At 40.7% G+C, this 25484-nt stretch overlaps 1 protein-coding gene across 1 annotated transcript in view; it reads left to right on the top strand.

Annotated features, from left to right (window-relative positions):
- Positions 1 to 1256: 1256 nt before the first annotated feature.
- SWAP70 (switching B cell complex subunit SWAP70) overlaps positions 1257 to 25484 on the top strand; it is an 85065-nt gene continuing 60837 nt past the window's right edge. The window contains exons 1-2 of the mRNA XM_003412006.3: positions 1257 to 1422; positions 24295 to 24435. Coding sequence (XP_003412054.1) covers positions 1324 to 1422; positions 24295 to 24435 — 240 coding nt within the window. The 5' untranslated portion in view covers positions 1257 to 1323. The remainder of the gene's footprint in view (positions 1423 to 24294; positions 24436 to 25484) is intronic.

Here is a 25484-nt window from a genome sequence, read left to right as displayed (position 1 = left end):
CTTTTGAGACTCAGGCTTCCTGGTTCCTTGGCCTCTCTGCCCTCGGGGCTCACACCTGCATCTGCCCTGCTGGGTCAAGCATTCCAAAGCTCAGTAGCTTCACCAAAAAGTTCCTGGAGGCACCCCAGTGTAACAAATTCTTAGTCATCTAGTGCTGCTATAACAGAAAGACCACAAGTGGATGGCTTCAACAAAGAGACATTTATTCTCTTCTGGTCTAGTAGGCTAGAAGGACAAATTCAGGGCATCGGCTCCAGGGGAAGGCTTTCTCTTCTCGGCTCTGGAAGAAGTTCCTTGTCACCAATCTTCCCCTGGTTAAGGAGCTTCTCAGTCAGTGCAGGGACCCTGGGTACAAAGGACGTGAACTCTTGCTCTTCATTCTTGGTGGTAGGAGGTCCCCATGTCTCTCTGCTTGCCCCTCTCTTTTATAAAAAGAGATTGGCTTAAGACACTATCTAATCTTCCAAATCTCATCAACATAACTGCCACTAATCCATCTCTTTACATCATAGTGATAGGATTTACAACACATAGGGAAATCACATCAGATGACAAAATGGTAGACAATCACACAATACTGGGAATCATGACCTAGCCAAGTTGACAGGTATTTTGGGGGACACAATTCAATTAATGACCCCAAATCCCCAGTGCCGTCGAATGACACATCTTAAATCTTGATTCTTGCCCTCACAGCCCACTACAGAGTAAACCAAAAAAAAGGCACCAATAAACGTTTGCTGAATGAATGAAGCGCCTCCCCAGAGGCCCTTTCACGCCTTCCGTCACCCTCCACATTCTCTCCTACTTGGGGGACTGCTCTAGCATTTGAGACTCTGCCCAGGGACTTTTCGGGGTTTTCACTACTCTCCTCAGACAGCGACTCAGTCTCCGGCACAGGGCCTGGGTTCCCTTTCTTACGGTGGGGCATCCACCGGAGCCAGGCAGGCAGCTCACCCAGTCTGGGATGGGGGCGCTTATTTGGGGTGTAAGCGGGCACGGAAAATGGTCCGAGCTTGTCTGGGGAACATTCGGAGGATTGGGGTGGTATCTGCCGTCCTAGCCGGGGCAGAAGGCCGGGCATTCCTACCGGCAGGGGTGGGCCGCCCCCAAAACCCCAAGCTGCCGGTGCGCCATGCTCTGGCCCCGGGCGAGCGTCGAGTAGGCGGGCCCAGGCGGGACCTGGTCCGGGGAGGCCGGGTCCAGGCGGGGGCGGGGCCTGCCGCGGTCAGGTGACCAAGCGGCGGGCGGTGTCCGCCGAGGCCACCAAGCGGCAGAGGCGCCGAGGGGCTGCGGGGCAGGCGGGCCAGCAAAGCCGCGGCCATGGGGGGCTTGAAGGAAGAGCTGCTCAAGGCCATCTGGCACGCTTTCACCGCGCTGGACCTGGACCACAGCGGCAAGGTCTCCAAGTCCCAGCTCAAGGTGGGCGTCCCCGGCTCCCGCTCCACTTCGCCCGGGTGCAAACCCGACCGGGCCGGCGGGGGAGGGGGCCGGAATGCGGCCCGGCTGCCTGCTCGGGGCGGAGGGCCAGAGACCGGGATTTGGCATTTTTTGCCTTCCCCTTGCCTGCAGGCGGTGCCGTCGGGCCAGAGTTTTCGTTCCTCGGGGCCTGCCTTGAGGGGGAAAGTTGAGAGGTGGGGGTCTGTGAGGGGCCAGCCGGGCTCCCTCTTGGCGCGGGGGCGCAGGATCTTTTGCACTCGGAGAGGTAGGTGGGAAGCTCCCTTACGGAACCTCCAGTAGAGTTTCCTCGTTACGCAGAGGGAGAGGAAGGCACGTGCCCAGGGAAGGTCACAGGGCAGAACCTTCTATAGTCCACAGTCCCACATCAAGACCTCAAAACGGCCAGCCGCCCCCTGAGCACGGGGGGATTCAGTGTAGAGAGAAATGCCCCAGAGCTCGGATTTCAGTGGCCTCCTCCTTTGGAGACTTTTGGCTGTGGGGAAAGCTTTCTGGCTTGAGAAAACCTCCGCCTGGCGTCTTCAAGGTATGGAACTGGAGGTTGAACTGTGTCCCGCCAGGCACCTTAGTTACGGGTGAGAAGCACTGCCTTTCTAAAAAAAAAAAAAAATTCTAGCACCCTGCAAAATGCACCGTCTATATCGTCGCCGCCAAAGACTCCACAGCTAAGTGAGCGTATAAAAAAAATAAAACAAAAACCAAACCCAGTGCCGTCGAGTCGAAAAGTTTTGACTGTAAATTAACCCCAAACAGGGATAGTGGCGCTCAGCCAGGAGAAATTGGCAGCTTCTTGAAAGTATAAAATATGGAAACAGACAAGAGGAGCCCTTCATAGGCATTTTAAGATATACACGTTTTGAATCTGAATGACTGATTTTCTTAGCCTCTTCTGGAAAAGAATTTTTAAAGATTGGGTTGCTTTATATGTTTTGTGCAGTAATCAAGGGGCTCTTGTGAGCACTGTTTTTTTTAGCACTCCCTCTGGTCTTCCTTTCCTCCCCTCTCTTTTTTTCATAGTCTGGAAGGGTCCACAGAGATCATCCCTTTACGTTTTATTATACTTTATTTTTTAAATTAACATAGAGTAAAATAGACTTTTTGGAGCCCTGGTGGCACAGTGATTAAGACTTGGCTGCTAACCTTTTGGTTATCAGTTTGAATCCACCAGCTACTCCTTGGAAACCCTATGGGGCAGTTCCACTCTGCCTTATATGGTCGTTATGAGTTGGAGTTGACTGGGAGGCAGTGGGTTTTTTTTTTTGGTTTAAAATAGACTTTTTAGGTGTACAAAACCAGAAGAAAAAAAAAAAACCAAACCCAGTGCCGTTGAGTCGATTCTGACTCATAGCAACCCTATGGGACAGGGTAGAACTGCCCCACAGAGTTTCCAAGGAGTGCCTGGCGGACTCGAACTGCCGACCTTAGCACTTAACCACTACACCACCAGGGTTTCCTTTTAGGTGTACAGTTCTGAGTTTTAGCTTATGACCCATGTATACCAAAAACAAAAAACAAACAAACAAACAAACCCCAAAACAAACAAAAAACCCAAAACTCCCCACGTACACCAGAGTAGAACTGCACTTCGTAGGTTTTTCAAGGCTGTGACCTCTTGGAAGCAGATTGCCAGGGCTTTCTTCCTAGGTTCCTCTGGGTGGATTCAAACCACTAACCTTTTGTTATAGTGCAGGTGCTTAACTGTGCCTTACTCATGTATAGATTCATGTAACTGCCACATGTTCAGGGTATGGAAAGTTTCCATCACCCCAGAAAGCTCTGTCATGCTGTCCTTTGTAGTAACATTCCACCCTCCACTCCTAATCACTGGCAACCACTTATCCGTTCTTAATCCCTATACTTTAGCCTTTTCCAGAATGTCATATAAATGGAATTATACAGTATATAGCCTTTTGAGATTGGCTTTACTGAGCATGATGTCTTAGAGATTCATCTGTGTTGTTTTGTGTATCAATAATTCTTTCCTTTTTAATGCTAAGCAACAATCCATTGTATGGATGTACAATAGTTTATCCATCACCTTCAAAGAATGTGTTATTTCCAGTTTTTGGTGATTTTGAGTGGAGTTGCAATACTTTTTACTTTTAACTTACCTATATGAGTATATTTAAAGTGTGTTTCTTGCAGACAACATGTCTTTTTTTTTAGACTATTTACATTTAATGTAATTATTGATGTTGTTGGATATAGGGCTACCACTTTATTATTTCATTTGCTTGTTTTCTCTGTTCCTTTTTCTCTTTTCTTGCTGTCTTGTGGATTATTGAATATATTTCATATTCTACTTTAATATTGAGTTCTGAGCTGTATTTCTGTAATAGTTGTTTCAGTGGTTGCTCTATATAATATAGAAAGCTAATTTTTTACAGTCTACTTAGAATTAATATTTTACTACTTTAAGAGGAATGTAGAAACCGTATCACCACACAGGTCCTTTCTTTCTTTTTGTTTTAGTTGTCATATTTCTTAATTTACCACATACCTTGAAAACCCCATGAGACAGGTAAAATCTTGTTTTCAACCATCATGCATATTTTAGAGGTCTTAAGAGAAGAATAGTTTATTCTATATTCAGATATTTACTCCTTAATTTTATAGGCGAGACAGATGAGTTTTTTGAAATTTTAGTGATTTACCCAACCTCACAGTTGTAAGCCGTAGCTAAGTCTAGTACTAAGATTTTAAAACTTTAGAGCCAACGCTTTCTTCATTTCCTTTCTTCCAATTGGTGGTGTGAATGAGATGTTCCCCTATTACTTTTGTCGCATTCCATTAAAAACTTTTTTTTTTTTTTTTTTTTGATAACATACTCAAGTGGCTGCTTATAGGAAAAGTGTCCAGAGGATTTTTGACAGCAGGCTTGGCAAGAAGTATTAAATGCCAGTTCATAGTTTTCACCCTTGAGATGTTAATAATGCAACTGTGCAATTATATTTTGTCTCTCCTTTTTCTACTTAAGTGAAAAACTTTGGGATTGATTCAGTTCTGTTCCTCCTGCTAGTGGAAAATATTTTAAAATTTCTATTTAGTTCTTTTCTTTTCAGTATTTGACTCTGAAGTTTGATGTTTATTGATCCGTTGGCCAGGAGTAGAATTTTTTCCCATAATTTACTATTTATTCATTAGTTCATACAATATCCTTTTGTTTGTGTACTGTGTGTAAGGTACTGTGCTAATTTCATAAAAAGGTTAGTATTTTTAGGATCTTAGAGGTTAATATCTCCTTGACAGAAATGTCATATAATTGGTTTATTAAATAACAAACTAAAAATTACATCTCCAAAATAAGGGCTAAAAATGATTGTTGCAGAAGTGTATATGTGTATTCTAAAATATTTTTGCATTTGTCTTTTTGAATTCACAACTTTTGACACAGTGAACTTTTGACACATGCATTAAATATGTAATGAATACTTCATATGTTATACACTGTGCCGTATGCAAATAGGCATGGATATGGCAATGAAAAATGAAAAAGAAACAAATATGAAATCTTTGTCTTCAAAGAGTTTAAATTTTGGTGAGCAAATGAGAATAAGCAACCATTAGAGAAGGCATTCTATATATAGATTATATTAAGCAGACAATTATCCTATTCTTAAAAAATGAAAAGTCTGGAGGTAGAGATAAGAACTTTAGACATATGGAAATATTGGGTAAAGATGTTGAATGTGATAAAAGATAAGAAGCCATGAGATTTTAGAGGAAGAGGCGATTATGTCCTACTGGTAAGATTACTTCATGAAAAAAGTTTCTTCAAAATGAACTCTGAAGGAAGCTAGGGTGTCATTAGGTAGAAATAAGTGAAGATTAAGCCAATTCCATTCATTCATTTGTTATTTATTGACTGCTGTTAGCTGTAGGGAATCCTGCGAGCTGTTGCAGGAGACAGAAATTAATCAGGCATTTATCAGGACTTCTATATAACTTATTTTGATTGGAGCATGGAACATTTTTGTGCATGGAGAGAGAGGGGTATTGCTGGTGATAAAGCTGTAGACATAGGTTGGGGTCAATGCATAGAATGCTTTGAGTGCCAGGCTAGTTATGTAGATGCCAGGAGGTCTCAAAGATTTCTGAGAGGTAATGGGCCCTGATCGGTATTGCACGTTAGGAAGTCCCTTGGACAGTAGTGTATGTGCTGGGCCAGAGTGGATTGGGCAGATTGGAGTTAGGAAATGATTGCAATAGCTCAGATGTGAGATAACGGGGGCCAGAGGCAGTAGGATGGACAAGGAGGGTGATGCGTAGAGAGACTTTGCTGTTCAAAGGTCTTGACCCATGATTGATGAGGGGGAAAAAGAAAAGAACAGTTAAAAAAGTCTCATACTTCAACCATCGTTGACCAAATGGATAGCAGTGACTTTGAACAGAAATGAGAAAGTTATGAGAAGCAGGTGTTTAGAGGAGAAATGATGGTCAGTTTTGAACATGTAGAATTTTTGTAGTTTTTCTTTTAGGTCTTTGGTGGGTGGATATTCAGCTGGAGATGATGTCCTTGGAAAGTATGGGGCTGTTGGTACAGGATCTGATAGTTGAAGCTCAGAGAGAAGAGAGCTATAGACAGACAGCCTTGGGGAATGGCTAGAATAGGTGTTGAAAGGGAGAAGCCAGGGAGTTAGAAATCAGAGATAAGAACCACTTTGAGGCAGCATTGGAGCTGAAGGGAGGACATGATCTCTTATTTTGAGTGTTATTTTTATTATTGTTACTATTATTATTATATACACATTTTTGAAATTATGAAGTAATGAGATTGATTCTTCCCTCCCATAGCTCATGAACTGTATATTTCTTCTCTAAAGAAGTAAATACATGTATTTACTTCTTAAGGAGTTTACAGTGCAGGACTCATTTAGATAAATGTATTTGCATCACTGCTATAATTAGTAAATATTGGCCCTGAGGGCCCCCAGTACAATACACAAAAAAGCCTATTTTTAATACATAATTTTCATTATTAACTAATAAATGGGTAAAACAAAAATTGCTTTATAAATAAATTTTGAAACTTAAAACCCAAAGCTTGGATTGACAACATAATAAAGATAGTATTTTGTCATTGCAAACTTAGACATTCATCAAACTTATGAATAAAGTAAAAATATAGAACACAGATTTTAAAAACCACTTGTGACTTACATAAGCTACCACAGAAGCAGATGTTCTATGGTTGTCTAGTCACAGTGAAGTTTGCTTGTTAAAACAAGTAGGCATAAGGTCATTGTAGGTCAATATCTTCTTGAATCTCACCCTACTCCCACAGAACCAGCTCTGCTTCACTTTCCTTACCTTGCCTGTCTCTCATTCTTCCTCCTGTTATCTCTCTGTTCTCCGCTTGGGCCTTTTCTGGGCAATCTGTGCACCTGCTGCAGGGGCCAACTGTCTCCATCTGTGACATTTCTGGCTCTGCACCTGAGTTGAAATTGCTCAGGTCTTCACCCTCCTCCCCAGCCTTTGCTCCACTACAGAATTCATCAACACTTTCAGCTTAATTTGGACTTGGAGTGTCGGATGGCAATTCATTATTTTATTGCCATGTTGATTTGGTGTTAATCTGTTTTTCAGGCTGGAATACAGAGGGGCACTATACCAAGTGATTTGTTAAGTTAAGCCTTTTCTGAATTGGTAGGTCTACTTTCAGTTGCTAAAGTAGATATGAATAGGCTAATAGCGGGGAAGGAAACCTCCAGAAACGTATCTCTGCTTGTTTTTAAACTTCTATTTGTGAATAGTCCTTTCTTAGACAAACTGTATCATTTAAGTGTTTACCTCTTAAATATAGCAAAATCTAGTGATATTTTTGCAACCTCTATGATAACTTAAAAAAATTTTTTTTTTTTTTATGATAACTTTACTTTGCAATTATGCTTGTGGTGTGAATTATAGTCAGTGTTGGAAATGTCCTTAAGTAAATTTAGTGGCTCTACATGTTTATCCTGTTGTTTTTAGAAACACAGTTTGTTTTAATTTTGCCTTTTTGAAGTAAAAGAGCTTACAACTCTAGTGAGGGTCTAAATGAAAAAAAAAATTGAGGACCAAGATGTAGGATAGTTTGAATCCTTATTATTTTCTCAGTGATAGATTTTTAACTAAACACTTTCTGCTCTTTGCAGTGCAGTTGGTTGGAGTATCTTGTGAATGATAACCTGTTGCCATTGAGTTGATACTGACTCCTAGTGACCTTTTAAGAGAGAGTAGAACTGCCCTCTAGAGTTTCCAAGGAGCGGCTGGCGGATTCAAACTGCTGACCTTTTGGTTAGCAGCCGAGCTCTTAACCACTGAGCCACCAGGTCTTCTATGAATAATAGTGTGTTTTATTCCCATGCAGGCATTTAGCCTTAAAAAATTTTAACTTTGATAGCTACAAGAGAGGAGCCCTGATGGCACAGTGGTTAAGCACTTGGCTGCTAAACAAAAGATTGGCAGTTCAAACCCACCTAGTGGCTTTGGGGAAGAAAAGACCTGGTGATCTGCTCCTGTAAAGATACCAAACCAAAAAATCCACTGCTGTTCAGTCAATTCTGACTCACAGCAACCCTGTAGGACAGAGTAGAACTGCCCTGTAGGGTTTCCAAGGCTGTAAATCTTTACAGAAGCAGATTGCCCCTTCTTTCTCCCTCAGAGCAGCTGGTGGGTTTGAACTGCCAACCTTTCGGTTAACAGCTGAGTACTTTAATCTCCATGCCACCAGCGTTCCTTCCTGTAAGGGTTACAGCCTAGGAAAGCATATGGGGCAGTTCTGCTCTGTCCTATGGGGTCGCTATGAGTTGGAATCTACTCAATGGCACACGACAAATTACAAGAGTAGTTAAGCCAGGTCAAGTAGCAGATATAAAGGACCCAAGTTGCAGTAAAAGACTTTTATTGTGTGAAACACAATGTACAAAGATATGATTAATTTTTTTTCAGTTTGTTACATACAGTATTCTTTGCCTAATCTTTAGGGTTATGTTTCTGATAACCCCTGTGGTAAAAGTTGTTTCTGTTAAGGAACTAAAAGTGTAATTTAAAAAAGTAGGATTAGGGGATCAAAGTCATGAGTGACCCTATAAAAGTCTTTATAAATGTTTTTTATATTTCACCAAAATAAAACAACAGAGACAGCTCTTTAAATAAAGAGAATATCAGACATTTTTTAAATCACTAAATGGTGAGAATGAGTTCTGGATTATTTCTGTTTTCCATTCCTTACTTGCTAGAAACTTTTTAGTGAGATAATTAGGAAATTTTTGTTTTTTGGAGTATCTATAAACTTGCTTTATTGAAGGTAATATGCAAGCCGTGAGGCACTTTTTTTTTTTTTTTTTTGCTTCTGGCCCTCCTCGTTAATGGCTAGTACATTTCTGGTCTTATGACTCAGAGCCCTTAACCTTCCTGATCCCCGTTACATATTTCCTTTGGGATCTCACCACAATCCCAGAGGTGCATAGCAACTGGAAGCTTTTCTTGTGTACTCAGTTTGCCATCACTCAGTAGGTATTTTTCATTCCCTCCCAACAAAAGGACTTTTTATTGAACCGTGGCCTCTCTCCCCGCCACATCAGTGATAACTAGCCTCCCGCCAGTGTACATCAGCACTTGATAGAGCACTCCTGGCTTGCCTCCTCAGTCCCTCTTTCTCTTGTCCCTGCTCCCTTCCGCCAACGTAAGCCCAAGATTCATTTATCTTCCCCAAGGCTATATTTCATAAAACACTTTTCCTGCTCTAACCTCTGTTTTATTTCCTTCTCCTCGCCCCACTTTCAAGTTCCTTTTTTTTTTTTAACTCAAAGTCTGTGTCTACTGGAAACTGCAGTTCTTAGCAATTGAGGGAAGGGATTTAGCAATAAATCCACACATAGTTGATATGCATATAAAAAGATCTGTAATTAGGGAGGGATTTCCATAATATTGAAAAAACTAAAATTTTCATCTTAGGAGTCTTCTGTGCTTTATCCTATCTTTTCGTCCCTCATCTCCTGATACCCGCCCGTCTCCCCATGCTTCCCTTTCCACAGCATGGAAATTCTGTGCTGTCGAAATGGAAACAGCACCTACTGCTTTGTTTTATCCTGTTTAGGAATAATTATCATTACAACTAAGTCTGATTTGGACCAGGAGAGTGGTATATTTGGTCATGGTATTCTAGCCAGAATAAGAGATGCTAGTTAGGATAAAGAGGGTATTGGTTGTTCAGTGGTGGATTCTCTCCTTCCATGTGGGAGGCCAGGGCCCAATTCCTGGCCAGTGCATCTCATGTGCAGCCCTATCTGTCAGTGGAGGTTTGCATATTGCTATGATGCTGCACAGGTTTAGGGAAACTTCCGGACTAAAATGGACTAGGAAGAAAGGCCTGGCAATGTACTTCTGAAAATCAGGCAATGAAAACCCTATGGATCCTAACCGTCCAATCCAAAACCCATCACCCACAACCTAGCATGGGGATGGTGCAGCACCAGGCAGCATTTCATTCCGTCCTGCAGGGGGTTGCCACGAGTTGGGGAACCGACTTGATGGCAGCTAAGAACAACAGTTAGGATAAAGCTTTTTCGGAGGTATTGTATTTTACTGGGTAGGCAGCTCTGGGAAGATGGGGCACTACCTGCCTTGTCAGACCCTACAGCCCGTCAGTTCTTCCTGGCCACAGGGTGATGATGTCAGCAGATTGCTATCATGCTGAAGTTGAGCAGGAAATGTGGCAGTCGACTCAAGTCCCAGTGACCTTCTTGGTCATCACAGGCGATGATTTGAGAAACACTGTCATGTAATGAGCCACCTGACTGGAGTAGATTGGACTAGATTAGAATTCTGAGGTTTCTTACTTGGGTTACTTTGGGAACTTTGCTTTGCTTCTCGTACTTTAAGATTATTTGTTAAATGGGAATAATAAGACATAACAACATGCATGCTTGAATAGAGGGAGTGCACAACCTTTATGTATGACTACAGAAACATCTACTAGCTACTCATTCATTCATTCATTCTTTGCTTTTTTTCTCTGTGAAGGTATTTTCTTTCTTTTATGTAATTCTTTTTTCCTTTTTTATTGTGCTTTAAATGAAGGTTTACAGAGCAAATTAGTTTCTCATTAAACAATTAATACACATACTGTTTTGTGACATTGGTTGCCAACCCCATGACGTGTCAACAGTCTCCCCTTCCCTACCTTGGGTTCCCTATTACCAGCCTTCCTGTCCCCTCCTGCCTTCTCATTCTTGCCGCTGGGCTGGTGTGCCCAGTTAGTCTCATTTTGTTTTATGGGTCTGTCTAATCTTTGGCTGAAGGGTGAACCTCAGGTATGACTTCAGTACTGAGTTAAAATGGTGTCTGGGGGCTCTTTCTTTTTTTTAATGAGCACTAGGATTTATTGTGTGTTCTGCCTGCACGTCCCCTTGAAGCTCTTCACGTGCAGTCTCATTTCATCTTTGCCATGACACCCTGAGAGTCTACAGGTGCCACTCAATTACAGAAAAGGTAGCTCTGGTCCAGAGAGATGGGAGACTTGACCAGTATCCCACAATTGTCAGTGTTGGAGCCAGGATTTGAATCCAGGAGTCTCATGAACATTTTACAATATTTCCCTCCTCTGTTAGATACAAATCTCGGTCATTAAGACAGACCAAAACTTTAAAAACAAGACATAACAAAAGCCACAAGTGCATGCTAGCCATTTCTTCCACTTGAGAATGGGAATGACCACGCTGACTCTTGCTGTAGAGATGATAACCTAGTAAAGCACCTGGCCTGTTGTCTTAGGTCCTGAATTCCTCCACTAAACAGGGCCTCTTTTAATAGTTTACTTCAAAATGGCTCCTGTTTCAAAGGTACGCTCATGTTCTTTCACCTGTACATATGTAACCTTTAGTTTGTGCTTACGGGATAAAACTAAAAAACCAAACCTGTTGCTGTCGAGTCGTCTCTGACCCATAGTGACCCTGTAGGACAGAGCTAGAACTATCCCACAGGGTTTCTAAGGTTGTAGTTGTGGGGCAGGGACTAAACGCTCCAATACCAACTGAAAGGTCAGTGGTTTAAATCCACCAGCCACTGTGTGTAAAAAAGATGTGGCAGTCTGCCTCCATAAAAATTATAGCCCTGGAAACCCTATGGGCAGTTCCACTCTGTCCCATAGGGTTGGCATGAGTTTGAATTGACTCCATTGCCATGGATTTGTAAAATTATTTCTTAATCTTTTTTTAAATAATACTTTATTGTGTTTTAAGTGAAAGTTTACATAGAAATTAGGTTTCCGTTTAACAATTTTTACAAATTGTTCGTGCCATTGGTTATGATTTTTACAATGTGTAAGCATTCTCATTATTTCCTTTCTGTTCTGTTTCCATTGATTTAGAGAGCTTCCCTTCCCATCCTTGCCTTCTCATCTTTGCTTTTCAGTAAATGTTGACCATTTGGCCTCATATAGTTAATTGTTTGAGGGAGCACGTTACTCATGGGTGATATTGTTTATCTTACAAGCCAATCTATTATTTGGCTGAAATGTGACCTGCAGAAATAGCGTAAAATACAGGTTCAAAGATCTTCTTAGGGCAACACTCTCGGGAGTTCCTCTAGTCTCTAAAGGTCCAGTAGGCCTGGCCTTTTTTAGGAATTTGAATTTTGTTCTACATTTTTCTCCCATTTTATCTGGGACTAGCCACTTATTTCTTAACAGACTCTGATGTTAAAGAAAATTAATCTAAAAACATTATATGAATTTGACGGTTTTAATTCAGTGTCTACTGAATACCTTTGTTAGGCACTCTGAGAAAGAAAAAATAACTTTGTCCCTTACCTTGAAGAGTGTATGTTTTAGTAAAGAATACATAATACATGAAATGACTACAAAAGGCAACATATACCCAAGTTCTAGAGAGTGTGTAAAATGAGTGCTCTAGACCTGTGTTATCCAATATGGTAGCCATTTGTCACTTGTGGCTGTTGAGCTCTTGAAGAGTGACCAGTCCAAACTGAGATGCTCTTTAAATATACACACTGGATTTCAGAGTCTTAGTATGAAAGAAAGAATGTAAGGTGTCTGCTCAGTAATTTCTACACATTGATTACATATTGAAATGATAATATTTTGGATACATTATTAAAATTAATTTCATTAAAAATTTTTTTAACATGGCTATTAGAAATTTAAAATTCCATGTGTGGTTCACATTATGTTTCTAATGGACAGAGCTACTGTAAAAGTTCAAAGGAAATAGAAAGAAAGGAGTCAGACAGTGGTAGAAAAAGAAACTTTGATGGGGCAGGAGAACTTCAGCTGCTTCCTGAAGGAATGGGACAGATCCTGTCCAGTATAATCACAGAAAGGTAGCAAGTAAGGTAGTAACATTTTAGGTGAGATCAAGAGCCTGAACTTGGAGTATTGGTGAGCAGTAAGAAAATACTCTGGATTTAGTAGAATGTTTGTTTTGAGGTATAGTGGAAATTTAGAATTTAAAGGGTGGTGGAGCTAAATTTTAGATGTCTTTGAATGTCCTTGTACAGAATAGGTGGTTAATATATATTTTGGCTGATTGACCGATTAGTTCAGAACTGATCCTGTAAAGAGTGGGAAATCATTAAAAGTTTTTGGGTAGGTATCTGACAAAGGCATGGTTTTAAGATTATTCTGATGATGTGGTGTGATAAGCTAGAGGGGAGAGGCTGGAGATGAGGAAACCATGTAGAGGGCTGCAATGAAATCCGTGTAAGTTGGTGAGTGCTCGACTGGGGTGGTGACAGTGGGAATCAAAACAGATATAGTCCCTACTTTTACAGAGCTTAAAGTCTTATGAGTGATACGAGAAATTCAAATACAGTGAGATAAGGGAAGTACACAGTGCTGTGGGAGCATAAAGGAGGGGAACCTACCTAATCTGAGGTGAAGATTGGGAGAGTTAGGTCAGAGAACACTTTCTAGAGGAAGAGATATTTGTACTGACCTGAAAGGATTTGTGAAATCTCTCTGTAGCAACAATGTGAAAAATTTGGAAAGTAAGACCCTTGCCGGAACAGGAAAAAAGTGTCAGGAGAGAGAGAGAGGAGACAGAGCACTGGCTGGGGAGCCCGGAGACCTGTCTCTGCTCCGTTACTTGTGTGGCCATGGGAAGCCACTGGAGCTTCGGTTTCCTCATTGTAAAATGTGGGGGTAGCGGCTGAGATTCTTTGAGGTTTAGCCTTCTAGCTTAACCTAGTTAGCTTGATATTTTTACCAAAGTCATGTAATGGGGAGTGGTTGCTGTGTAGCAACCTTTTGTTAGGGCCTCGGAAGGGAAAATGGGACCTACTACTGAGGGCAAGGAGCTCTTGTGTCCCTCAGCCTCACACTTTCTAATTAGATTTAAGCTGACAGAACAGCTTACTCAGGAGAGTTGGCATTGGCTTGGGCTGAATTAAGATCCAGAAAGAGGACAAACTATAAGAAAAAGGGACACACACACACAAAAAAGTTGACTTCATAGTTTTGTTGTTAAGCAAATGGTGGTACCAAAATCAAAATCAAAGTGGAAAACCTATATTTGGTGAGAAAGGTGACAAGTCTTCCTTTGGATCTTAGGCAACTTTCGAGTTAGTGATATAAACCAGAACTCAGCAGAGAGGTCAAGATCGAACTCAGCGGAGAGGTCAAGATGACAGCGAGCTCTGAAAATCGTTAGAATAGAAGTGACTTGAAGTTGTCAGAACAGGAGGAGAATATTAAGAGAGAAAAGAACTCAGGGCTGAGAATTGGGCTTTGGGAAATGCCAGGGTTGGAAGAATGGAGAAATGGGGAGGTGAGAGAGAGGTCACCTCATAAAGGCACCTTCCTAGAGGAGGGAGAAGAACTTAGAAAATAGCATGTTAATATGGGATGAAAAAAGTCCAAGAGGAGGGGTGATATGAAGTGCCAAGTGCCAAAGACTTGGGTAAGTGACTTAGCAGGAAGGTATCTGTCCCAGGTTGAGTTCTCCAGGAAGCAGACACCTGGACAGAGCTAGGAGTACAGAAGGTTTACTGGGGAGAAACAAATGTCTGTGAAAAGAAAAGGACAGTAAGCAAAGCTGTCAAACCATCATATAGAATGACAAAACTGGGAGCTCTGGAGCAAAGATTGCCTGGTAGAGGACTCTTGGTTGGGCAGAAATGGTACCATCGCCTTTCTTAGCCATCGTTCTGGGAACTGGCCTGAGAAGAGAGTGACTGTGGCTGCTACCACCTTGCTCAGTCATTGGTTGAGGTGGACCTTGAAAGTGTTAACAGTTGGAGACTGTCAGCTAACCACAATTCCTTGTAGCTGGGCAGCAATTCTTTTCTTCAGGAAGAATCTGAGGGGTGCATCTCTGTGTCTGCCTCAGAATCCACCTAAAAAATAATTTCAGGAGATAAGTATAGAAGGCATATTATAGGGACAATAAGCGGGCCAGGATGGTTTGAAGACAGAGCAGCAGAGGTAAACCTCAGATTTGTGAACCTTATCATCACCTTTCTGCAATCACTCCCAGCATTCCTTACGTATGCCCTGTGGCTCCAGAGCTTTTCTTAGAGAAAAATGTACTAAATTAAGTTACCTTAACTTCTCTTTCTCCTGCTATAGATTTCTCATCCCACTTGTTGAATTCTTACTGAGCCCTTTCCTCAGAAGTTTGTACTTGAATTCTGAGGAACTGGCTTGCTTTGTTAGATCTCAGGCCGCATGAGCCATGCCTGACTAGTTCTAGTGGGGTTAAAAACTAATGGAGGCATTGTTTTTGACCCTGAAAGTGGTCTGAATTAGAGATTCCAGTTAAACCAAAATGCTTTCCAGGAATATGGCAGCATAGGGAAATAAATTCAAAGGGTCAGACCTAGATAAAGATGACAGAGAAGAAGCAAACTAAACTAAATGAAGAAAATCAATACATAAATGAAATGGGAATTCTAGAGAACTCCTAAGTGGACCTCATTTAGTGAACATTTATTGAAAAGCTGTCTTGTCAGGTACGTTATTAGGTTTTGTCATTACATAGATGGCTAAAATACAGATCCTACCTTTAAAGATCTTATAGGGTAACAGGAGAACAGGGTAACAGGGTAACGCAGAAGCTATTGGAGATGAATCTTCTTCAAAATGATTTGTCTTCATGAAGACTTTTTTTTGTGCTATATTCCAGTGGGAGGCTGGCATCTAAGGAGGCTGTCCCAGATTGGAGGACTTTGTTGCTCATAGCATGACTTCTGCAAAAGGCATGGCAAAGCATAGTTCTCTGTGGATGAATCAAATAATTAATTTCATCAACTTTATAGTCCTACAAGGATCTGCTCACATTTTGTAAGTTCGTTAGTGTTCTCTAGCTGGAATCTCCAACTCTATTTTACTTTGTTTTTATTTTTCAGAACCATAAAATATATGTTTTTTTTCCAGTTATAAAGATAATACATAGACTATTCAAACAGTACATTGAACTATAAAGGCAAAAGTAAAAACACCCGAAATTCCACCACCAAAGGCAGATGCGGTTAACTTTGCAGTGAATATCTTTTCTGACATCTCTCCACACACAATATGCACATACTTGCACATATTGCCTATGCACACATACATGTATATCCTTTTGTATAGAGGCATATTTCCTATGCTTTTGTAACTTACTTTCCTAAACATTGTTATTAGGGTCATCTTTCAATATCAGTGTGTATAGAATGCAGACACTATGAACTATCATCTCACTGTGTTGCTTCGTCGTGCTTTATTTAACCACTTTCCTATTCATGAATATTTGAGACGTTTTCAGCTTTATTAACTCTGTAGTGAATATCATTGAACATACATCTTTGTATACCTGATTTATTATCTTCTTGGGATAAATTCCTGGGAGTGTCACTGGTGGGTCAAAGAGTATGCATATTTAAAAGTTTGACACATATTGCCAGGTTGCCCTCACAAAAGGTCATGTCAGTTTATGCCAGTGATTGTCTCTCTATACCAGTGGCTCCCCAACCTGAGGTGATTTTGCTTTTAAGGGGACATTCGGCAAGGTCAGGAGCCTTGGGGCTTGTGGTTATGAGCTATGGCTGCTAACCAAAAGGTGGGCAGTTCAAATCCACCAGCTGCTCCTTGGAAACCCTATGGGGCAGTTCTACTTTGTCCTATAAAGCCGCTTTGAGTCGAAATCAACTCGACAGCAATGAGTTTTTTTTTTTTTTATTAACTTTTATTGAGCTTCAAGTGAACGTTTACAAATCAAGTCAGACTGTCACATATAAGTTTATATTCATCTTACTCCGTACTCCCACTTGCTCTCCCCCTAATGAGTCAGCCCTTCCAGTCTCTCCTTTTGTGACAATTTTGCCAGCTTCTAACTCTCTCTATCCTCCCATCCCCCCTCCAGACAGGGGATGCCAACACAGTCTCAAGTGTCCACCTGATATAATTAGCTCACTCTTCATCAGCATCTCTTTCCTACCCACTGTCCAGTCCCTTTCATGTCTGATGAGTTGTCTTCGGGGATGGTTCCTGTCCTGTGCCAACAGAAGGTTTGGGGACCATGACTGCCGGGATTCCTCCAGTCTCAGTCAGACCATTAAGTATGGTCTTTTTATGAGAATTTGGGGTCTGCATCCCACTGAAGCAATGAGTTTTTTAACGAGAGACATTTTTAGTTGCAAATGAAGAGACACTACTGGCATCTAGTATGTAGAGGCCAGGGATGCTCTGAAACACCCTATAATGCACAGGACCCCCTTCACCTCTAACCGCCACAACGAAGAATGGACCAGTTCTAGAAAACCTACTCTGTACCCTTCCTAGGTTGAGTACTGGCAATCTTAACTCTCCCATATCTACTCAAACACCAGGTACTGTTATTCAGACAAAAAGTAATAGGCCTTTTAATTTGCATTCTTTTGGTTACTAGTGAGGTTGGGCATATTTTCCGATATTTATTAGTCACTAGTTTTCTATTCATGTTGCCTATTTTTCTACTGGGTGTTCCTCTTTTTTTCTTATTTATTTCTAAGAGTGATTTGAATGTTGAAGCCTTTTTTTTTTTGTTTGCAGTGTTCCTTTTTAAAGAGAAATTTTTTATGTGGTCATATTTATCAATATTTTCTGTTTGGTTTCTGAAGAGGGCTAAATTGATGAATTACCCAAAACAACTTATTAAAGGTGGTTAAGTTAGCATGAGATGCAGTGATGTGTATTCTATGGATGGCATCACAACAGGTGAGTTTTGAGCTAGATATCCTGCGTTAATAAGTCTGTAGGTATTATGTTCCTCCTCAGCCACCCCCCCGCCCCCAGCCTACACTAGTCACTGTGAAGGATACAGAAGAAATATTTGGCAGTTTCCTCCCTTATAAAGGTGCATTAGGTAATTGGAGATATCACTAACATGTGAATAGGAGTTCAGCAGACAGGGAGGCCAGTGACGACTTCCTCGAGTTTATGAAGAATGACCCAGTCTTGTAGGATGTGATTAGGCAGAAGAGGATGTTTCCAGCACAAGGGATCATTGTGGGACAGGTAATTGGGAGACTTGGATTCTAGTCTGTGTTTTGTTACTAATCAGTCTATGACTTAGGCCAAGTCCCGGGCCCCTGTCATTTTATCTGTGAAATGAAGAGATAGGACTAGGATATTCTCTAAGATTATGTCAGTATTAAAGTATTATAGGACTACTGTTAAAAGAGAAATTTTAGAAAGTCTTCTGAATTCCAGACAGCATGCTACGTGTTATGGGGATTCAAGGATGGATAAGACATGGGCCTTTCCTTCAAAAATTTAGTCTTGTGGGAGAGAAAAATCACACCTGATAGTATAAGAGAAGAGGTCCAGGGTGCTCAGGAAATGCAGAGACCATCTTGAATTAGGGCTGGTGAAGGCTTCAGAAATATATGGCATTTACGTTAGTTGTAAATGGAGGTAGATGGCTTGAGCTAAGCCCTGGAGGAGGAAGAAGAGTGGTGCAGGGCTTGTTTCGGGGTATAGTGAGTAAGCTTGTTTGGCCGGATTTGTATAGTTTATGCAAAAGAGTAGGAAAAAATAAGGCTAGAAAGGCAAGTGGGGCTGGCAAGTGGCAGCATTTTAAGATAAATTTGTCTTAATCGTTGACAGAAGTGTCTGTGATGGTGATCGATTGCACTCAGGGCCTAATAGAGAGGGCACTGTCAATGATGACTTTGAGATTTTTTAGATTGAGCAGAACAAGGATAATTTAAGAGAAAGCAAGCGAGACTTAAGCAGTGACCAGCAGAATGAAAGCATATTGTCAGGAAGGGGAAAATGACTCCAAGTGGTAAGGGCAGGACCTCGAGCAAGACAATACTCTTAAGGCAGGGCATAGCTGTGGTAGGAAACTGGTCATTCTGGTTCATTGTTAGGAAGAATTTTCTGGTAATTTGCCATCAACTTGAGAATTTATATATCAGACTTAGAGATTTTCATGCATTAAAAAAAAAAGATTGCTCATTATGAGTTATAATTCTATAATTGTGTAGGTTCAGATAAGTCTGTTGGAAGAGAGATCCCCACCCACCCCCTTTTTTTTCAGTGTTGAATGTTTCCCATTACGCACATCCTGTAGAGGGAAGCAGTGTGTGATGGGGGCGGAGCATGTTTCAGAGAACCGTTTAGAATCTCTGCATCTTTGGGAGGGAGGTGGGTGAACATTATGCACTTGTGTGTTAAAACACGGTTTAGTCGTTTATCATCCTTGATTTAACTTTCGTGATAAAAATGCTTAAAAAGCTACTGAACAGGAACAGACTATACTGGCAAGGCCTTGTGCCATTAATTAGTCATCTCTCAGCAGCCAAGGTCCTGCAGACACAATAGCAGACAGGAATGAAAGAACTGGAGAGTTGGGTTTCTGGCATGGGTATGGATCTTTGATTGTGGTGACAATAGTTTATTCTTCAAATCGGGAGTGGGAACAAAGTTGCTTAGCAATCATGTGAACGCTAACAGAATAGCCTTTGGGACAGTAGGCATTTGAAGTGGGATAAATTCACATTTTCTAAGAAACTTGCAAACACCCTGATTAGAGTGATCTGGGGGCGGTCCTTTTATAAATCAAGAATAATAGTCCTCTTTCCTCCTGTCCTCAATCTGCTCTTCAGCTTCCTCACCTGGAGAGGTGGCTGATGCCTCTTGGAATAGTTCCCCCACAGGCGGGTGCTGGGAAATGGAAGCTCCAAAGAGAATGGTCCCAGATTTCTAGGTGAGGTTCTTTGCCACTGGATCTAGCTTGGCTCTGCTAACTAGAGCCAGCCATCTTGCTGGGGTCCTGGGGAACTGACTGAGAGAGTGGGGCTGCAGTAGCACTGGGCCACCCCTGACCTTAGAAACAACGTGCATGTCCACAGAGTCATCTTTGCACAGGCAGGGCTGTTTGCCTTTCCAGAAAGAGAGGGAAGGCAGCACAGTGTGGAAAGGACTCCAGAGTGAAAGGCTTGGATTCTGGTCCCTGCCTAACTTTACCCATAAAGCTCTGTGATTTGGGCACATCTAATCCTTCTCTGATTTAGCCTCTTCATCTGTAAAATAGCAATAATATCTACTCTCCCCAGGGAGAGACTCAGACAAATTAATGGATGATGTGAGTGTCCTCTAAAAAGCATAAATTGCTATATAAGCATGTGGAGCTATATAAGCATATATTTACTAGTTTATAGTCTGTCAATCAAAATTTTGATTTCTGTATTCATTTTATTTTCTATTTAAAAAAAAATTTATAGATACTCTTAGCCTTTTGAAAAAAATTGCTGATAATAAAAATTTTAAAGATGTAGAACACAGCTTCTTTTCCTTCTTTTAATGACAAAAGTTTTTCATGTATTATTTGTTGTTGTTAGATGCTGTCTAGTCAGTTCCGACCCATAGCGGCCCTGTGTACAACAGAAATGAAACACTGCCTGGTCCTGTGCCATCCTCACAGTGGTTGTTACGCTTGAGTTCATTGTTGCAGCCACCGTGTCAATCCATCTTGTTGAAGGTCTTCCTCTTTTTCACTGACCCTCTACTTTACCAAGCATGATGTCCTTCTCCAGGGACTGACCCCTCCTGATAACATGTCCAAAGTATGTGAGACGTAATCTTGCCATCCTTGCCTCTAAGGAGCATTCTGGCTGTATTATTTATTTAGTTATTTGTTCTTTTGTTTGAAGACTTTCCTTTTCTAGGCCTTGATGTTGTTAGGTGGCCTTGAGTTGATTTTTGACTCACAGTGACCCAATGTGACAGAGTAGAACTGCTCCACAGGGTTTTCTAAGCTGTAAACTTCAGTTTAGGAGCAGATCGCCAGATTTTTCTCCGGTGGAGCTGCTGAGTAGGTTTGAATTGCTAACCTTTCCGTTAGCAGCCCAAACGCTTAACCGCTGAGCCACCAATGATCCTTTTTTAGGCCTTACTAATGATGAAAATAGCTACAGCAAAGCTGAATTTCTCATTAAATTATAGTTCTCTTTGCTGAATTCATGAAATGAATTCATGTTAAAGGGTTGGGTTTCATGTTAACTCTTAGTAAGGGTTTTTTTTTTTTTTTTATTTTAGAAACAAGTCTACCTTTTTATTTTACAGTTGAGGTTACTGAAGTCAGGTGAGTAAGTAGCAGAACCAGGACTGGAACTCGGATCTCCTCATACAGAGTCTTTGTCGCTATAATGTGCTGCCTCCCTCACAGTTTGCTTAACTAAGAAAATTATCACTGAATTCAGCTATCCTTGTATTTAACAAAAGTGTCATCTGATTGTCCGAGGCTGAAGGCTAGAGTTGAAATCCAAATCTTCTACAGTGGGATCACTACCAAGCACTTATATATACAAAGAGCATTGTTGATGACTTTAGAGAACCGAAAACACAATGCTTCTTATACCTAGAGAGTTTTGGAGCAGGGATTACAAAACCTGAGTTTTGGTCTCAGTTTTGCTCAGTGACCTTAGTCTAGAAAGACAAAGTTAATCTCTTTGAGTCAGTACGCTCCATCTATAAAATGAGAGGGATGACAATGTGGTTGGTGGTGAAGGCTCCTGCCAGGGTTTTAGTTAGAGGAGCCTTAGGAAACCCAAATGTGGAGGTTGGGAGAGATTGGTCTTTTTTTTTTTTTGTGCTCTGAGGACTTTACAGTAATCAACTAACTTTTCTCATGTTATTCCTCTGTCTGAAGAGTCTTCCTTTTGCCTCTATTCCTATCCAAAAATCTATCCTTGTTTTAAGGCCTAGGTCACATTTTGCTTCCTCTCTGAAGTCACTAGGACCCTGAGTGGTGCAAACAGTTTGCGCTTGACTACTAACCTAAAGGTTGGTGGTTCGAGCCCATCCAGAGGTGCTGCAGAAGAAAAGCCTGAAGATCTTCTGTAAAGATCACACCCAAAAAACCCTATGAAGGAGTTCTACTCTGTAGCACATGGGGTCGCCAAGAGCTGGCATAGACTTGACGGCAACAGGTTTGGGGATTTTGGTTTACGAAGTCACTGTAATACACACCAAGAAAACCAAACCTGTTGCGATGGAGTGAATTCCAACTCATAGTGACCCTATAGGACAGAGTAGAACTGCCCCATAAGGTTTCCAAGGTTGAAAATCTTTATGGAAGCAGACTGCCACATCTTTGTCCCAAGGAGCGGCTGGTGGGTTTGAATTGCCGACTTTTTGGTTAGCAGCCCAGTGCTTAACCACTGTACCACCAGGGCTCCTCATGAAGTCATTATGGCACATACTATTTCTCCTTTTCTGAACACACTTTGCCCTTACATTTCACTCATCCATGAAGCGTGGCACGTTGCTTTAGAACATGTCTTCCTTTTATACCTCATCTCTAGGGAGTAGGTTAATGTAGAAGAAAAAGGACTGACTTTGAAGATAAATAGACCTACCTGTGTGATCTGAGGCTGGGCACTATTTTTTTTTTTAACATTTGATTTTTTAAATAGGTAGTGCATTTTTGAATAGGTAATTAAAAAAAAAAAATGAAAAGGGGAAGTACAGTAAAGAGTCTTCTACTTTTGTCTCTTATCAAACTAGTCTTCCCCCACTGTTAATAGTTTCTTATATATCCTTCCAGAGTTTATTTTTTCCTCTTTTTTTAACATAAAAGATAGCATACTATACATACTTAAAGGCATCTTATTTTTTTCACTTATCTTGGAAATCTTTTGGTATTAGCACATAGCGATCTTCCTCATTGTTCTTAACATTTTATGGATGTACCATAATTTAGCCAGTGGTTGGGAGTTTTTACTTGGGTAAAGTCCCAAATGGTTTTTAAATTTAAATGACCTTTTTGAGCTATGTGTGAGAAATATGGCTTTTGTTTTTCTAAAATTTATATGTCCATTGTACTTTACAGTTTATAAGCTCTTTCACATACATTCTTGAATTTAACACTCACAAAACCTCTTTGGAGTAGGTAGGTTTTGCTACGTAAATAGAGAAAGGAAATATCTCTTTAGGATTTTGCTGAAGTGTGGTGCAAGATTCTTCAGTAACAGCTCCGCCGTGCTCTTTTCATGAGCCCTACTGGTAAATAGAGGGTTTGCTTGAGAAACACAGCCTGCTTTGTAGGGGCTGATAAAGGTCTTCATTACTGCGTTTATAACCATTTGTGAATTTACTTCCTTTACTTACTTCCTTAAAACCAGCAGAGCGTGTAGAAAAGGATCTCCACATAAATGAAGCTTTGAGAAATAAAAGTAGAGAGAAGATGTGTAAATGTTCTTTGTATAGATTACAATTTTTAAATCTTAAAATAATCCTAACTGAAAATATGTTTATGTAGAAAAAAAAAAAAATGACCTGTTTAATGGAATTCAAAGTGTTCTTTGGGATGCATGTGACTCCTTAAATGGTTCAGTGGTTAGGGCTCAGAAGAACAGGGACTATTTTAACCTGGGATTTGATATCTAAGATTCTCTGTTAAACGAAGTACAGCCTTTTTTAGCTCTGTTAAATTACAGCACAGCCTAGCATTTGACCTGTTCGGAATGTACGAATGAAATGGAAGGGATTTAAGGATTTATTTGTTAAGTTTCACTTAATGTCAGACAAGGTTACTAGCACCGAGATAGCCCAAATTGTTCAACTACCTGAATATTAAAGTGTGTGCTTAGGCTATTGCAAGAGCAGCAGCAGCCTTTTGCATACATGCTATGGAATGCATACATTTTCTACAAAATATTTTTAACCATTTGGTGACTCCTGAGATGTTTTTGCTATTGATTTTTCTTCTATTTTAAATCGGGCTCTTTCTTTTTTTTTTTTTTTTATACTTTGACTCTTCATACCTTTGCTGAAAACTTAGCATAAGAGTCATAGAATTTTAGAGTTGACTGGACTCTTAGAGATGACCTAATTAATATTTGGCAAATGTATATACCAATTTGGTCTTTTCTATTGAACAGATGAGAAAACTGAAGCCCAGAAAGGTTGTGATTTTGCCTAGGTCAACCACCGTTTCCGGAACGCTGGGCTCCAGCTGCCCAGTACCAGGCTCTTTCTCTGACAGCTCTAATTAGCTGACCCTGCTCCACTGAGGAGTTTAATTTTGAACACATTCTCTTGCTCTTTTCCCTTTTCTTTTTTTCCTAATGTGGGCCAATTAATAAAAGACAACAAGGAGCATTATGTTCACAGGTCTTGCATGGAGCTTGGCTCATAGTATGCTTGTGTTAGAGACTTGTTTGAAGTGAACTAGAACTGGGGAGGGAATGAGAGCGAATTGGGGGTAACAAGTAGGGAGCTGTCAGCTGAGCAACACCCACCCTGTGTTTGCTAGTTTATTCTCCATCTTTTTATAATTAGGGCAAGGAGTAGTGGGTTGGGTTCAGACAGTGATGCTGTCGTGTGTTGGTTAGTGGGTACCTTTAAACGACTCTCTTCCTTCCCCATAGGTCCTTTCCCATAACCTGTGCACGGTGCTGAAGGTTCCACATGACCCTGTTGCCCTTGAAGAGCACTTCAGGGATGATGATGAGGGGCCTGTCTCCAATCAGGGCTACATGCCGTATTTAAACAAGTTCATTTTGGAAAAGGTATGATTCTGACCTTTTCTCGCTTCCAGTGTTGCCTGATTTGTCCAGCATTTCTCCATGGGCGGCAGAGCCCCTTGTTGGTGAGTTGACGAGGCAGTTCAGGTGTGAGGCATCAAAAGACCGATCAGAACGGAAAGAGTGAGAGACACTGATTGTGCTTCTTATTCCTTCTTCTCCTCCACTCTCCTCGAAAAGTTGGTTTGATGTTTTTCCAAGTTGGTTCATTCTTTGAAATTAAGAACTGTGTTTTGTATTAATCTGTATATATCCTCTTTCACAGTGTTTTTTTTTTTTTTTTTAAATTCTAGTTTCGTATGTGCAGGTGACCGTGGTCTAAGGATGGGTGTGATGGAGTAAAATGTGAATATTAATTATTGTTGTTTTTGAGTATTAATTATTTTAAAGATATTATATAGCATACTTTTTTCATCCTAGACTTTTCAGGGTACCTCTTGGCTGCTTTTCTCTGGGGTATGTTCTGAGTAAGGATGTTACAAAAACCTGTCACTTGTTTGGAAGCCAAATATAACCTATTGGTATTCCCTGCCATGTTGAGATTCCTCCTTGATTTGGATAATTAAAAATCAGCACAAGAAAGTACTGACATTAAATGCACGGAAAGAAGAAAATAATCTAAACTGATGAGTAAGCACAGTTAACAGTTTGGTGAAAATCTTTATAGACCTTTTTTAACATACATGTAAATACACACACATACCCTCACACACCCACCCCTACTATCTCTACGCAATACGTTGAGTTTTGTTTCTATACAAATAGGATCCAAGTATACATGCAGTTGTGCAATTTACTGTGTTTTTTTTTTTTACTGAATAATGTATTCATTTAATCCTTTCATATCATGTGTGTTTAGATAGGAAAGTAATCATGCATTCACATCAGAAGTTTGGGAGGGCTTTTGCCTATTTATAGCAGCAAGCTTGAAATTTTTAGATATATTTCAAAAACGCCTCTCAAAAAGTGATAATACTGATACTATTAAAAATAAAATACATTTAAAAACTGTATTTTAATCACCTGAATACCAC

Source organism: Loxodonta africana, chromosome 7 (genome assembly GCF_030014295.1).
Source record: "Loxodonta africana isolate mLoxAfr1 chromosome 7, mLoxAfr1.hap2, whole genome shotgun sequence".
Lineage (NCBI taxonomy): Eukaryota > Metazoa > Chordata > Mammalia > Proboscidea > Elephantidae > Loxodonta > Loxodonta africana.
Note: the sequence above shows the minus strand (reverse complement) of the source record. Positions and strands in the feature narration are given on the sequence as shown.